Source organism: Octopus bimaculoides, chromosome 5 (assembly GCF_001194135.2).
Source record: "Octopus bimaculoides isolate UCB-OBI-ISO-001 chromosome 5, ASM119413v2, whole genome shotgun sequence".
NCBI classification, from domain to species: domain Eukaryota; kingdom Metazoa; phylum Mollusca; class Cephalopoda; order Octopoda; family Octopodidae; genus Octopus; species Octopus bimaculoides.
Window position 1 is genome coordinate 35,435,409 of NC_068985.1, and position 13,876 is coordinate 35,449,284.

The 13,876-nt window shown below is 37.4% G+C and overlaps 1 protein-coding gene across 1 annotated transcript in view; it reads left to right on the forward strand.

The window, feature by feature from the left end:
• Nucleotides 1–13,876, forward strand: part of LOC106876221 (uncharacterized) — a 42,451-nt gene that overhangs the window by 5,753 nt on the left and 22,822 nt on the right. Inside the window, exons 3-8 of the mRNA XM_052968048.1 lie at nucleotides 1,281–1,328; nucleotides 2,496–2,552; nucleotides 5,951–5,998; nucleotides 8,998–9,048; nucleotides 10,260–10,286; nucleotides 12,056–12,106. Coding sequence (XP_052824008.1) covers nucleotides 1,281–1,328; nucleotides 2,496–2,552; nucleotides 5,951–5,998; nucleotides 8,998–9,048; nucleotides 10,260–10,286; nucleotides 12,056–12,106 — 282 coding nt within the window. The remainder of the gene's footprint in view (nucleotides 1–1,280; nucleotides 1,329–2,495; nucleotides 2,553–5,950; nucleotides 5,999–8,997; nucleotides 9,049–10,259; nucleotides 10,287–12,055; nucleotides 12,107–13,876) is intronic.

Consider the following 13,876-nt stretch of genomic DNA (forward strand, 5'->3'; position numbering starts at 1 on the left):
GAAAAAGTGCCACACCCTAACAGTTGAGGGAACCTGTGGAAGAGGTAGGCCCTGGAAGACCTGGGCTGAGGTGGTGAGGCAAGGCCTTCGAACATTGGGCCTCACCGAGGCGATGACTACTGACCGAGACCTTTGGAAATGTGCTGTGCGTGAGAAGACCCTGCAAGCCAAGTGAGATCGTTGCCAGTGCCCCTGGACTGGCTCTTGTGCGGGTGGCACATAAGATGTACCATCATGAGCGTGACCGTTGACAGTACCGCCTGGCTGGCCTTTGTAGGGTTTTCGAGCGAGATCGTTGCCAGTGCCCCTGGACTGGTTCTTGTGCGGGTGACACATAAAAGACACCATTTCGAGTGTGGCCGTTTTCGTGCGGGTGACACGTAAAAGCACCCACTACACTCTCTGAGTGGTTGGCGTTAGGAAGGGCATCCAGCTGTAGAAACTCTGCCAAATTAGATTGGAGCCTGGTGTTGCCATCCGGTTTCACCAGTCCTCAATCAAATCGTCCAACCCATGCTAGCATGGAAAGCGGACGTTAAATGATGATGATGATATATGTGTGTAGGTATGTATATTCTAAATGTATCATTTTCATCACCATATGTCTGTTTTCTATGCTGACATGGGTTGGAAAGTTTAACAGAAGCTAACCAGCTGAAGAGCTGCCCCAGCTCTATGTTTGTTTTGGCATAGTTTCTATGGCTGGATGCCCTTTCTAATGCCAACCATTTTACAGAGTGTACTGGGTGCTTTTATGTGGCACTGATACTGGTACTTTTTATGTGGCACCAGCAACTGCAAGATTAGGGAGTGAACATGCTTGTATGCAAGGACAATCATGATTTTACTTAGATTGATGTATCTTCTCTAGCACAGCAAACTGCCAGGACTCTCAGTACCTTGTCATCCCTCTACAAGGCCCAAAATCTTTAAATCCTTTCTCACTACTTCATTCCATGTTTTCCTGGGTCTACCCCTTCCACATGTTTCCTCCACAATTAGAAAATTGCTCCTCTTGATGCAACTCTTTTCATGCATACACATCACATGACTGCACCAGCACAGTCTTCTCTCTTGCACACTACATCTGGTGCCTTATATACCCAGTTTGGTACAAAAAATTTTAGGACAAATGTCAGTTTCACTTTTTAAAATACACCAACTCAATTTGTTTATTATTCTAAGACTAAGCTTTTTATTGACTTTTAAGAAATAATCCAGTTTTTTTTAATAACTTTTGTTACTATTTGAGTTAATGTATTTTATCCATTTGTTTCCAGCAATTAATACTATAAATGGAAGAGATTTGGAACATTGTAATGCGGAAGGTATTTTGGCACCCTTTATTCTTATTGATATATACTTATAAATAAAGGATTTTCTTTTTGAAACACTAGATTATATAGAAAGTAACTTAAAGTTCCATGTGCTAGTGCAATAAAAAGATCAAAAATTTAACCATTCATGATCAGATAGTATTTGTCAATGAGCTAATTCTACTGACATTAAAGAATTGAAAATGCGAGTTGTGACATTAATACCTTTCCCCTCCCGATGCTCACCAGTTTACAATGTCTGTCAAGAAGGGCAAAAAATATGCAAGATTTCTATTGTCATCCAGAAGCCACTAAGAAATTCTTAAGATTATTCTTATTCAAACAAAATTAATTTCTGTTATCAAATATTGTACTCATTCCTTCATTAATTTTGAATTAATTTTCTAAGAGTATCTTGGATGAAATTTTGTTGATTTGAGGAGTTTTATGCATTTCAGTTCAAATGGTGGATTTTGTCCACAATACAAAAATAGCACTGGTGACTGTTAATTTTCCAAAACTATTTCTCTAAATACAATCTTTTTTATAAAGTATTGCTTAATCTTATCAGCATCACTATCAAACATTCTTTCATACCTGGTTTATTGGAAAAAATATTACTTTAAAAACAGAAGAAAATATTTATTAATCAATATTATAAAACACTAAGACACATGTCAAATTTCTTCTTTGTTTGGGCCTAGTTCCCATCACAGATGTAGGACTAACAGTTAGTTGAAAGATGAAGCTTTTTACTGAGCAATGTAGGAGACAAAAGTTTACTGTTGGCATAAAGAAAAGAGTAGCAACCACCAGCAGTTTTAGCACTAACTTATAAACATTTCAAAGCAGAACATAATATTTTAGTTTGGAAATCCATTTTCCTCATCAATGCTTACATCATTTCATTGATATCGATGAGTGAAAGTTACATATGCGTTCACATGTACACACACTCTCACACACAGTGAGAAATTGAAGTTAAAGCACTGGTCCTTAAAAGCATCCTAGTTTTTAGAGTGCATTTACATTACAGACAATTCTATTTTTTAAAAGTCCATTAAAATTAAAAATAAATTCAGGTTAATATAGCTTGTCTGTGTCATAAATTTAATTACTTTTTGATATATGGAAATAAATACAGAAAGTATTTATACATTTCTATTCATACATTTTCAGATGTGCACGAGGTTTCCAATGCCATCTATGATTCGTCTGGACACTTTGATGACCTAAGTATATTACTTAGTGATTTTCATTTATGTTTTATTTTTGTCACTCTTTATTTATTCATTTATTTATTTGCCTAATTTAATTAATAATCTAACTTTACTAATAGTCCCTCAATCACCCAAATGTATATCACATTACATTGGCAAACTAAAACATCCTAATCTGTGACTACTTTATCTTCATCACTTCCAGCCTTTCTTTAGAGCTTAACCCAATATTGTTACATCATCATTTTTCCCCCCTCTTCATAAAATGTTCCCCACATTTTTTTCTTAGAATATTAAATACTGGAACTTATGAGATGGAATTTGGGAATAAGAACAAATTGATTGACACATTAAAGAGCAACAAAAAGGGTGAAGCATAAGTAAATGATTGTTGGTCCTGAGTTACTGAAAACTGACATCAAAGAAAATGCACTTAAAATCTTTTAATTTATGTATTTACATTATTCTGGTTGTGATAATTTGAGAATGGAACAGAATGAATGATATGATCACAGAATATCAAAAGCACAAGTTTTGGAGGGCTGGACATGTCGCAAAGTTCACAGACAACTGATGGATCCATGCAGTTGCCAAGTAGTATCTAAAAGATTGGAAAAGGCCACTTAGAAACACTTTACAACATGGGAGGATGATCTGGTCAAGCCGTTTGGATCAAGATGGAAAAGAATGGTACAATCAGGACAGAATTGGAAGTGCATTGTGACCAGCAGTGTTTAACATCATCTGTTGATCTGATCAATACTGTGATACAGTGATTTACATTATACTTTGCATGATTCCTAACTCACTTAGAAAAGAGAAGGAAAGGTGGTTGTGTTGCACACAGCAGGGAGATGTACTGACACGACTTCAATAACAATTGATAAGGTGAATTGCTTCATACTCATCTGTTAGTCACACCTAAATAAGGTGAATTGCTCCATACTCATCTGTTAGTCACACCTAAATAAGGTGAATTGCTCCATACTCATCTGTTAGTCACAGCTAAAAAGAGTGATGGGCCTGGTTGAGAAGAGGGTGCAAATCTCTGTGTATTAATGCTGCTCTGTGACCTGCAGACTCTAGACCTTGCCCAACCAGATGAGAAATGGTCATGACAGTGGAGTGGAGGCTAAGTGCATCTGATGCCAGCACTCTGAGAACTAAGGTAGTTTGTGTTTATCCACATAAACAAGCAACTTGGTTTTAGTGAGAATCAGACAGAGTAGTAAGAGTAATGGAATGAATTATATGGAGGGTATCCAATGCTTTTCCATGTTATAAATAAAATTTGGTGATAGAGGGAACATAAGTTAAAGAGCTAAAGATAGTAAAGATCCAGAGAGGTTGCAAGAACAGGGTCATTGACCTAATGAGATGTGATGGAATCAAGGGCGTCAATGAAAGAGGGAGAAATAAGATGGTATTGAGGTGGCTGTGAAGTTATTATGGGGAAAGAACATTAAAGAAGAAAAAAGCTGTGGAGAATAAGTGAGTGAATACAACAGGAGTAGTAAAAAAAAAAAAGAAAGGCTGAAGGGTATGCTACAGGTGGGGAGAAGAGCAGAGGATGAATATACTGAAAGTATTTCAGGTAGAGAGGATAGTGAGTGAATGCCATCTCATGTCTATCTAGATTTTCCTCTTCTATATCACTGTCCATTCTGAGTACACAACAATATTTATGCAGCTGTCATCATCCATATATGTCACATGTACCAATGTGATTTTCTCTTTTGCATACTCTCTCTCATTTTTCATGTTCATATTCCATTGGATGATGTGAGAGGTCTCGGGTGCATTGGATTGGTATGGTTTCTATGGTTGGATACCCATCCTGATACCAACCATTTTACAGAATTACTTAATATTTCCTTTCATAGTACCAGTACTAGTGAGGTTGTCATGCAGCTTGCATGATTAGGATCCCCTTTAACTGAGTGGGACTACGGCAGAGAGAGAGAAAATTTTATGTGAAGAGATATAGTATGAGAGAAGGAACTAGAACAGAACAGGTTTTTTTCTGTAGAGAAGCTACATGCCTACTCACATTAAAAATGAGAGAGTGGGAATAACTGAGATGGAGCTGGAAAAAGAAAAAAATAACATGATATACCTTTTCCTTAAATATTTCATTAATTAGAGATAATAAAATTGTTATGATATGTTACATACTCTGAAGCTACTCCTAATATTATCAAACAAAACACTATAAACAATGTGTTAATATTATAGGAATACAAAAAGAATTAAATCAAGTAATTTAACTATACAGTAGCAATGATGAGAAGAGGTACAGTAGAGGCATTTAAAAGATTTTTGCTGAAGTTGTAAATAGCTCACTAGAATTACCCTTTAGCATTTAATCCGGCCAGATCTAACCTAGATATTCTCCCCATTTTATGTTCAAACTGATCAGATGAGATCTCTCACACCTCCCTTACTATGTCATTCCAAACTAGGCAATCATATCATTGAATCTCAAAGATACAAGAACTCAAATCAATGTGAATAAATAAGCATTACAGTTTAAAGAGTAACGTGAATGCTGAAGAATTAAAGTGTTTGAAGAATTGCTGTATAGTTAAATTTAAATTGAATTTATTTCTCAACTTTATAGTTTATATTACATTTGTGTATCATATTTAGTTGTTCATCTGATTACTTGTATGCCATAGGTGTGTACTCGCAATATATACAGCAAAATACCTCAACTTACCTCTAGTTGGAATCGAATTGTAACATCAAGATCTTACATCTTAAAATTTTACTCATTAATATTTACCATAATCCAGAGTTTCTATACTGTGTGCTTTTGTGAGTTGGTTTTTCAAAATCACTCCCATGATGCAGTTTCAGCACTCAGTTAAAACTGTTTCACTTAATGTATTATCAACATCATCACAAGGCAATGTAGAATCATTAGCACACCAGGCAGAATGTTTAGTGGTGTTTCATCTGTCTTTATGTTCTGAGTTCAAATTCTGCCAAAGTTGACTTTACCTTTCACCCTTTTAGGGTTGACAGAATAAGTACCACTTGAGGATTGGAGTCGATGTAATCAACTTATTCCCTCCCCATCCTTAAGAAGAAAAAGATGCATTGTATCCTGTCTGAATGAAATATGGAATAGAAAACATATAATCATTGCTCTAACTTGGGACTGAATGCCTACATCAGCAACAACAAGACTTCTCACGTATTCATAGATATCGCTGGTTATGAAAAATAGATATTTGTTCCTTGACTTCATTTATCTTGCTTGCATTGATAATTTAGATAATTCATTCTTTTTGTTATGCTTTCTTTGTTTGAATTTTTTTTTAAATATTAAATCATTAATATTTTTCTAATCATTTTACCTGAGAAACAGTTGCAAATAATAAATATATTCATTTTTATTTCATCTCTTAGATACGGACGATATTTATGCTAATGTTAAAAAACCTAACAAACTTAACAGTAAGTATAATTCAAACAAATATCTTTATATTTTATATTGCTTTACATACCAAGGTGGTAGCAGAATGTTTCGTCACTTGTTCTGTGGCACACCAACAGGTGGCAGTACATGTGGCATGCACAGTGAGGTGTCCCAACACAATCGTCAGTGTCTGATGATTGTGTTGGGACACCAGACATGTTATAAAATACTGTTTGGCATGTTCTCAGCACATGTAACTGATAATAGCACATAAAAACATATACCGCTTTTAATAAATTATATATATATCATCATCATCATCATCATCATCGTTTAATATCCGCTTTCTATGCTAGCATGGGTTGGACGATTTGACTGAGGACTGGTGAACCAGATGGCTACACCAGGCTCCAATCTGATTTGGCAGAGTTTCTACGGCTGGATGCCCTTCCGCCAACCACTCCGAGAGTGTAGTGGGTGCTTTTACGTGCCACCGGCACGAAGGCCAGTCAAGTGGTACTGGCAATGGCCACGCTCAAAATAGTGTATTTTACATGCCACCTGCACGGGAGCCAGTCCAGCAGCAGTGGCAATGATCTCGCTCAAATGTCTTTACACGTGCCAGGAAGGCGACGCTGGGCACAGGTGCCGTCACGATTTCGCTTTCGCTTGCCCCAACATGCACACTGACATTACACATCCAGCAGAGCATACTGGCTTCATTTATTGCAAGATTATGCCTGTCCTCAGCAGTCACAGCCCATGTTTCACTGCCATGTAGCATGGCTGTTTGTACACATGCATCATACAGTCTACTTTTTACTCTGAGTGAGAGGCACTTTGTCACCAGCAGAGGTAGGAGCTCTCTGAACTTTGCCCAGGCTATTCTTATTCTAGCAGCCACACTCTCAGAGCAACTGCCCTTACTACTGACTTGGTCACCTAGGTAACAGAAGCTATCAACTATTTGTAGTTATCCCCCATGGAATGTGACGGAGGCTGTTTTCTGCACATTTCGATTCTAGTCCTTGCTTCCACACCTGAAACTTCTCCTCTAGTTCTGATAGTGACTCAGCAATTAGTGCTAGGTCATCAGCATAGAGGAGCTCCCAGGGGCATCCTATCTTGAATTCCTCTGTTATCGCCTGGAGGACTATGATAAATAGGAGGGGGCTGAGGACAGAACCTTGGTGGACCCCTACCTCTACCCGGAATTCTTCACTGTACTCATTTCCAACCCTCACCTTACTAACAGCGTCTCTGTACATAACTCTCACAGCTCTCACTAACCATTCTTCTATCCCAAGTTTCCTCATTGACCACCAGATAAGGGATCGGGGGACCCTGTCAAAGGCTTTCTCCATGTCAACGAAAGCAAGGTACAGAGGTTTATCCTTAGCTAGGTATTTCTCCTGAAGCTGTCTTACCAGAAACATAGCATCAGTGGTGCTTTTCCCAGGTACAAACCAAACTGCATCTCTGACTCGCTCCCTAATTAGTTGGTCTATGACCCTCTCTGTGACTTTCATTACCTGATCTAACAACTTGATACCTCTGTAATTATTTGTATCTAAAGCGTCACCTTTACATTTGTAGCAGTTGACAATGGTGCTGCTACACCAGTCATTGGGTATGACTCCTTTGTGTATCACCTGGTTAACAATACGGGTGACTAGGCTATAGCCTACACTGCCAGATATTTTGAGCATCTCTGTAGGGATTCCTGATGGGCCGGAGGCCTTCCCTGTCTTCATACTCTTAATTGCTTTACCTACCATGGAACTGTCAACTCGGATAGCTGGTCCCTCTGTTGGGTCGACATTCGGCAGACTCTCTTTCTCCCACTCATTCTCTTTATTGAGCAATCTTTCATAGTGGCATCTCCAAACCTCTCTCTTTGCAGCCTCGTTTAGTACAAGCATACCATCATCCATGCGAACACATTTCTCTCCCACGACATCACGATTCTCTCTCACACACTGTCTTGCAACACGAAATACCTCAAGTCTTTGGTCCTCACGGTGCATAACATTGGCAAACTTTTCCTTATCTGCTTCCCCTCTGGCTAAATAAACCTGTCGCCTAGCTTCCCTCCTGGCATTCTGAGTGCCACTCCCTAACAGTTAAGGGAATCTGTGGAAGAGGTAGGCCCAGGAAGACCTGGGATGAGGTGGTGAGGCACGACCTTTGAACATTGGGCCTCACTGAGGGGATGACTTCTGACCGAGACCTTTGGAAATATGCTGTGCATGAGAAGACCTGGCAAGCCATGTGAGACCTAAATCCAATGCCTCCGCCAGGGGTGTAGCCAGCCCACTTATGTGTACCTTCCTTCCTTCCTTCATAGGACACTAAACTCCGCTTGCGAAGACCTGTTGAGGCAAGTGAAATCGGAATCGAAATCGAACTAAATTCGACGACTGGCACCCATGCCAACGTCATCTCTTCCATTGGACACGAAACTCGGCTTGTGAAGGCATGTTGGGGCAAGCGAAAGTGAAATCGTGATGGCACCTGCGCCCAGTGTCGCCTTCCTGGCACGTGTAAAAACATTCAAGTGAGATCGTTGCCAGTCCCGCTGGACTGGCTCCTATGTAGGACACGAAATTTGGCTTGACAACCTTTTAGTGACAACTTTTTTAGTGCTGGTGCCATGGGAAAAAATGCACTTTGTACACACATTTTGCAATGGTTGATGTTATGAATGTAATCCAGTCTGAGAAGCCGCATAAACATGATAACATATGCAAGAGTTATGGTCAAGGGACCAAGCCTAGGTGGGATCTGATCCTAAATAGTCACTTTTTTTGAAACAAGACTTCTCACCCAACCCTTGTCGGCATAGAAAGCAAATGAAAAGTAACAATATTGGTGCTGCTGGTGATGGCAGTGGTGAAGAAGAAGAAGAAATTCCTGCTTGTACTTCTTTATAGCTTTATGTATGTTAGGGAGTGAATGTTTCTCATTAATATTAATTCTGATACTTTCATCACAGCATCACAATATTTAAATCCTATCTTTCTTTAATTCCTTAAAGATGTGGAAGACCTTTATGCTAAAGTCAACAAACCAAGCATGCAAACTAATGGTAAGCATAATTATATTCAGTCCATTCATAAAATTATATCAATTTTAAGAGATATTAACTGATACATACAACAGAGAAAATTTGTGTTCTTATGGGACAATCTGCTGAGGTCGAAAGTAAATCAATGGCTGGTGCAAGGTCCCAAATAAAAAAATACAAGGTAACACATAAAATACTATTTTGGAAATTACCATAACAGATAACAGACAGGTTTGGAAAGGGTGAATTTGGGGAAAAGGACAAACCCTTTGACTTAGTCATTCAGTATCTGACCTGTTAGATGCTAAGGAAACTGGACTTAGATGAATAGGTTGTGTGAGCCATACAAGCCATGTGCAGAATCATTGTGGGTAAGGTGAGTGATAGCAATGAATTTAGTATGCATATGGGGTTTATCAGGACTCAATGCTCAGCATTCCTGCTTATTTAGGCCTCCAAACTATGGAAGAGGTGTTCTTAACAATTAACCTTGGAAACTAATGCTAATGACTCTGTTCATCAATTATTTTTTTACTTGTTGCAGTCGTTTGACTGCAGACATGCTGGTGCACTGCCTTTTAGTTGAAGAGTGAAAGTAAGGGCGCTTTATATAGTACCAAAGACCTGAAGGCCCCGTCTCAAAAACTACACCAAAATGAGATATGAGAGAATTATGATCTGTGGATGAAGCCAAGGTGTGTTGTGATAGCAAAGAGGAACTGATTTTAATTATGATCGCCGGACAAACTCATGCCGGCATCGACAGTGGTTGATCAATGATAATTATGATGACAAAATATATTAAGCAAAGAGTTAGCAAATATTTAGGCTAATTTTCCTTTCAATAGAGATAACACTGTAATATAACCTACATAACACAAAAATTTATAAATGTGCATTTTGCATTACATGTAAACATATTTTCATGTGTATTAGCAATTTCTGCCTTTATTAATCATTAATTGTACTTTATTTTTTAACTCAATGTATTTTTATTCGTTTGTTTTTTCTGTTAATTTGGTAATGATAATCTGAGCTAAATAAAGAAAATAATATTATATTATTAATTTCTACTTAAACAATTTTGAATGTGTGTGTATGAGAAAGTGAATGTTTTTCATTAATATTTGTTCTGATACTTTCAATATATCCTAAATATATTTTAAATGTTATCTATAATCATGTCATTATTTTTTAATACTTTAAATTTGTGGTCAATATTTATCCTAAAGACAATACAAATAGGAAGAAACCTGCTGGTAAGCATGAATATGTTCAGTTCATTAATATAACTAACAAGACTTTGGGCGGTATTAACTAACATATATGACGAAAATTATGTATCTAAGATTATAGTAGTAGAAAATCTGCAGCTTTTACTGAACCACGTGCTAAACTCCATAGATTAGATAAGTGGCTGGTACAAGGTGACCCACACTGAGACAATATTATAGGTAGCACCTTAGCAAGTGAAAGACTTGTAGAAAGGAGGCAATAAGGAAAATATCAAACAACTAGAGAAACTAAATTTTTGCTATACATAGCAAAGGGAAGAGCAAAAAAAAGCAGAAGTTGCATGTATTGTGCAAGATGAGGATCAGACATGCAAGGCCATCCAAATTGACTGACAGTCTGCCAAACAGAAGACACTCTATGTAGATGTATAGAATAACAATGGCTTCCTCAGTCTTACTGATGCCAAAAGTAAAGAGAATGAATTCATTCTAAATAGAAACAGAAGAGCTACTCGCATTCTAGTTTTTCAGTATCATAACAATGCAATCTAACAATGAAATGATAGGGAACGTACCTGGTTTCTTGAGACTAGATATTTAGAGATTTAGAATATCCATGGGTTATTGGAAAGTTGATTAAGAATAGGATTAACTTGGATATGCCAAGAAGCTGTATCATTGAGATTGTATTCCAAATGAAATAACTACAAGAGCTACTTAGCTTTGAGTAAGCTCCTATACCAAGCATTTGTGAATTTAGAGAAAGGGACAAACCCTTTGACTTAGTCATTCAATATTTAACCTGGGAGATGCTAAGGAAACTAGACTTTCATGAATTGGTTGTGTGAGCTATACAAGCCATATGCACAATCATTATGGGCAAGGTGAGCAATAGCAACGAATTTAGTGTGCATATGGGGTTTATCAGGACTCGGTGCTCAACTGTCCTGCTTATTTAGGCCTCCAAACTATGAAAGAGGTATTCTCAACAACTAACCATGGAAGCACCTGTATACTGATGACATAGCTCTGATAACAAAATCTGTTGAACATATATTCTTTTACTTGTTTCAGTCATTTAACTGTGACCATGCTGGTGCACAGCATTTTAATCAAAGAAGTTGGCCCCAGGACTTATTGTTTGTAATCCTGTTACTTATTCTGTCAGTCGCTTTTGCCAAACTGCTAAGTTGTAGGGACATAGACACACCAACATCGGTTGTCAAGCGATGGTTGGGGGACGAACACAGACACACACACACACACACACACACACACACACATATATATATATATATGACAGGCTTCTTTCAGTTTCTGTCTACCAAATCCACACACAAGGCTTTGGTCAGTTTGAAGATATAATAGAGGACACTTGCCCAAGGTGCCACGCAGTGAAACTGAGTCTGAAAACATGTGGTTGGGAAGCAAGCTTCTTACCACACAGCCATGCCTGCGCCTCTCATCTGATAGATATTCCAAACATGATAGCAAAACCTGCATTTAAAAGATTTTAAATTGAATCTAGTAAAAACAAATGTTTTACCATATATGAAGAAAGACTGAACTCAGATATCATCAGGAAAAAAAATGTGTTTTGTATGCAGGAAGTGAGCAGGTAGAAATTTCAACAAGTGTTCCCAGTCTAAATAATGCACACAAAAATTCCTGCTTGTACTTCTTTGTACCTTTATGTATGTGAGGGAGTGAATGTTTCTCATTAATATTAGTTCTGATACTTTCAGCACATCATTAACAGATTTTAAATAAAATCTTATTTTAATTACTTAAAGATGTGAATGACCTTTATGCTAAAGTCAATAAACCAAACAAGGAAACCTATGGTAAGCATAATTACATTCAGTTCGTTAAGAAATATAAACTTCAAGCAGTATTAACTGGTACATATAACAGAGAAAATTTGTGTTCTTATGGGACAATCTGCTGAGGTTGAAAGTACAAATCAGTGGCTGGTGCAAGGTCCCAAATAAAAACCACAAAGTAACACATAAAATACTACTTTGGAAATTACCATAACAGATAATAGACAGGTTTGGAAAGTGTGAAAGTAAGGGATCTTTTATATAGAACCAAAGACTCATGAAGGTCCAGCCTCAGAAACTACACCAATATGAGAGAATTATGATCAGTGGATCGAACCAAGGTGTGTTGTGACAACCAAGAGGAACTGGTTTTAATTATGATTGCTGGACAAACCTATGTTAGTATCGACAGTGGATGATCAATGATAATGATGATAACATAAATTAAGCAAAGAGTTAGCAAATATTTAGGCCAATTTTTCTTACAAGAGTTCGAGAGTTATTAACTAACATATATGGGAAAAATTATATATCTAAGACGGATTACAACAGAAGGAAATCTGTAGCTTTTATGGAGCCACATGCTGAAATCTAAAGATTAGATAAGTGGTTGGTGCAAAGTGACACACAGTGAGACAATATTATAGGTAGCACCATAACAAGTAAAAGACTTGTAGAAAGGAGGCAATAGAGAAAATATAAAATAACTAAAGAGAAGCTAAATTTTGGCTGTAAATAGCAAAAGGAGGGGCAAAAAAAGCAGAAGTTGCATGTATTGTGCAAGATGAGGATCAAACATGCAAGTTTATCCAAATTGTCTGACAGTCTGCAAGAGAGAAGTCACACTTTGTAAATGTATAGAATAACAATGGCTTCCTCAGTTTTACTGATGCATATGTAAAGAGTGAATTTATTCCAAGTAGAAGCAGAAGGGCTACCAGCATTCCAGTTTTACAGTATCATGACAGTGCAATTAAAGAATGAAAATGTAGGAAATGTAGCTGGTCCCTTGAGACTAGATATTTAGAGATTCATGAATCACTGGAAGTTTTTATTAAGAATAGGATTTACCTGTATATGCCAGGAAGCTGTATCATTGAGCTCATATTCCAAATGAAATAACTACAAAGAACTACTTAGCTAGAAGGAAGTTCGTATATCAAGCATATGTGAATTTGGAAAAAGGGACAACCCTTTAACTGAGTAATTCACTATCTGATCTGGTAGATTCTAAGGAAACTGGACTTACATGAACTGGTTGTGTTAGCCATAAAAACCATGTGCAGAATCATTTTGGGTAAGGTGAGTGATAGCAATGAATTTAGTATGCACATGGGGTTTATCAGGACTCAGTGCTCAGCCATCCTGCTTATTTAGGCCTCCAAACTATGAAAGAGATATTCTCAACAACAAACCTTGGAAACAACTGTATGCTAATGACTGTTGATCAATTATTCTTTTACTTGTTGCAGTCGTTTGACTGCAGACATGCTGGTGCACTGCTCTTTAGTCGAAGTGTGGAAGTAAGGGAACTTTATATAGTACCAAAGACTTCAAGGTCCAACCTCAGAAACTACACCAAAATGAGATGATATGAGAGGGTTATGATGTGGATGAAGCCAAGGTGTGTTGTGATAGCAAAGAGGAACTGATTTAAATTATGATCACTTGACAAACCTAAGCAGGACATCAATAGTAGTTGATCAATGATGATGCTTATGGTGTGACTAATGATAACAAAATAAATTAAGCAAAGAGTTAGCAAATATTTGGTCAATTTTCCTTTAACTA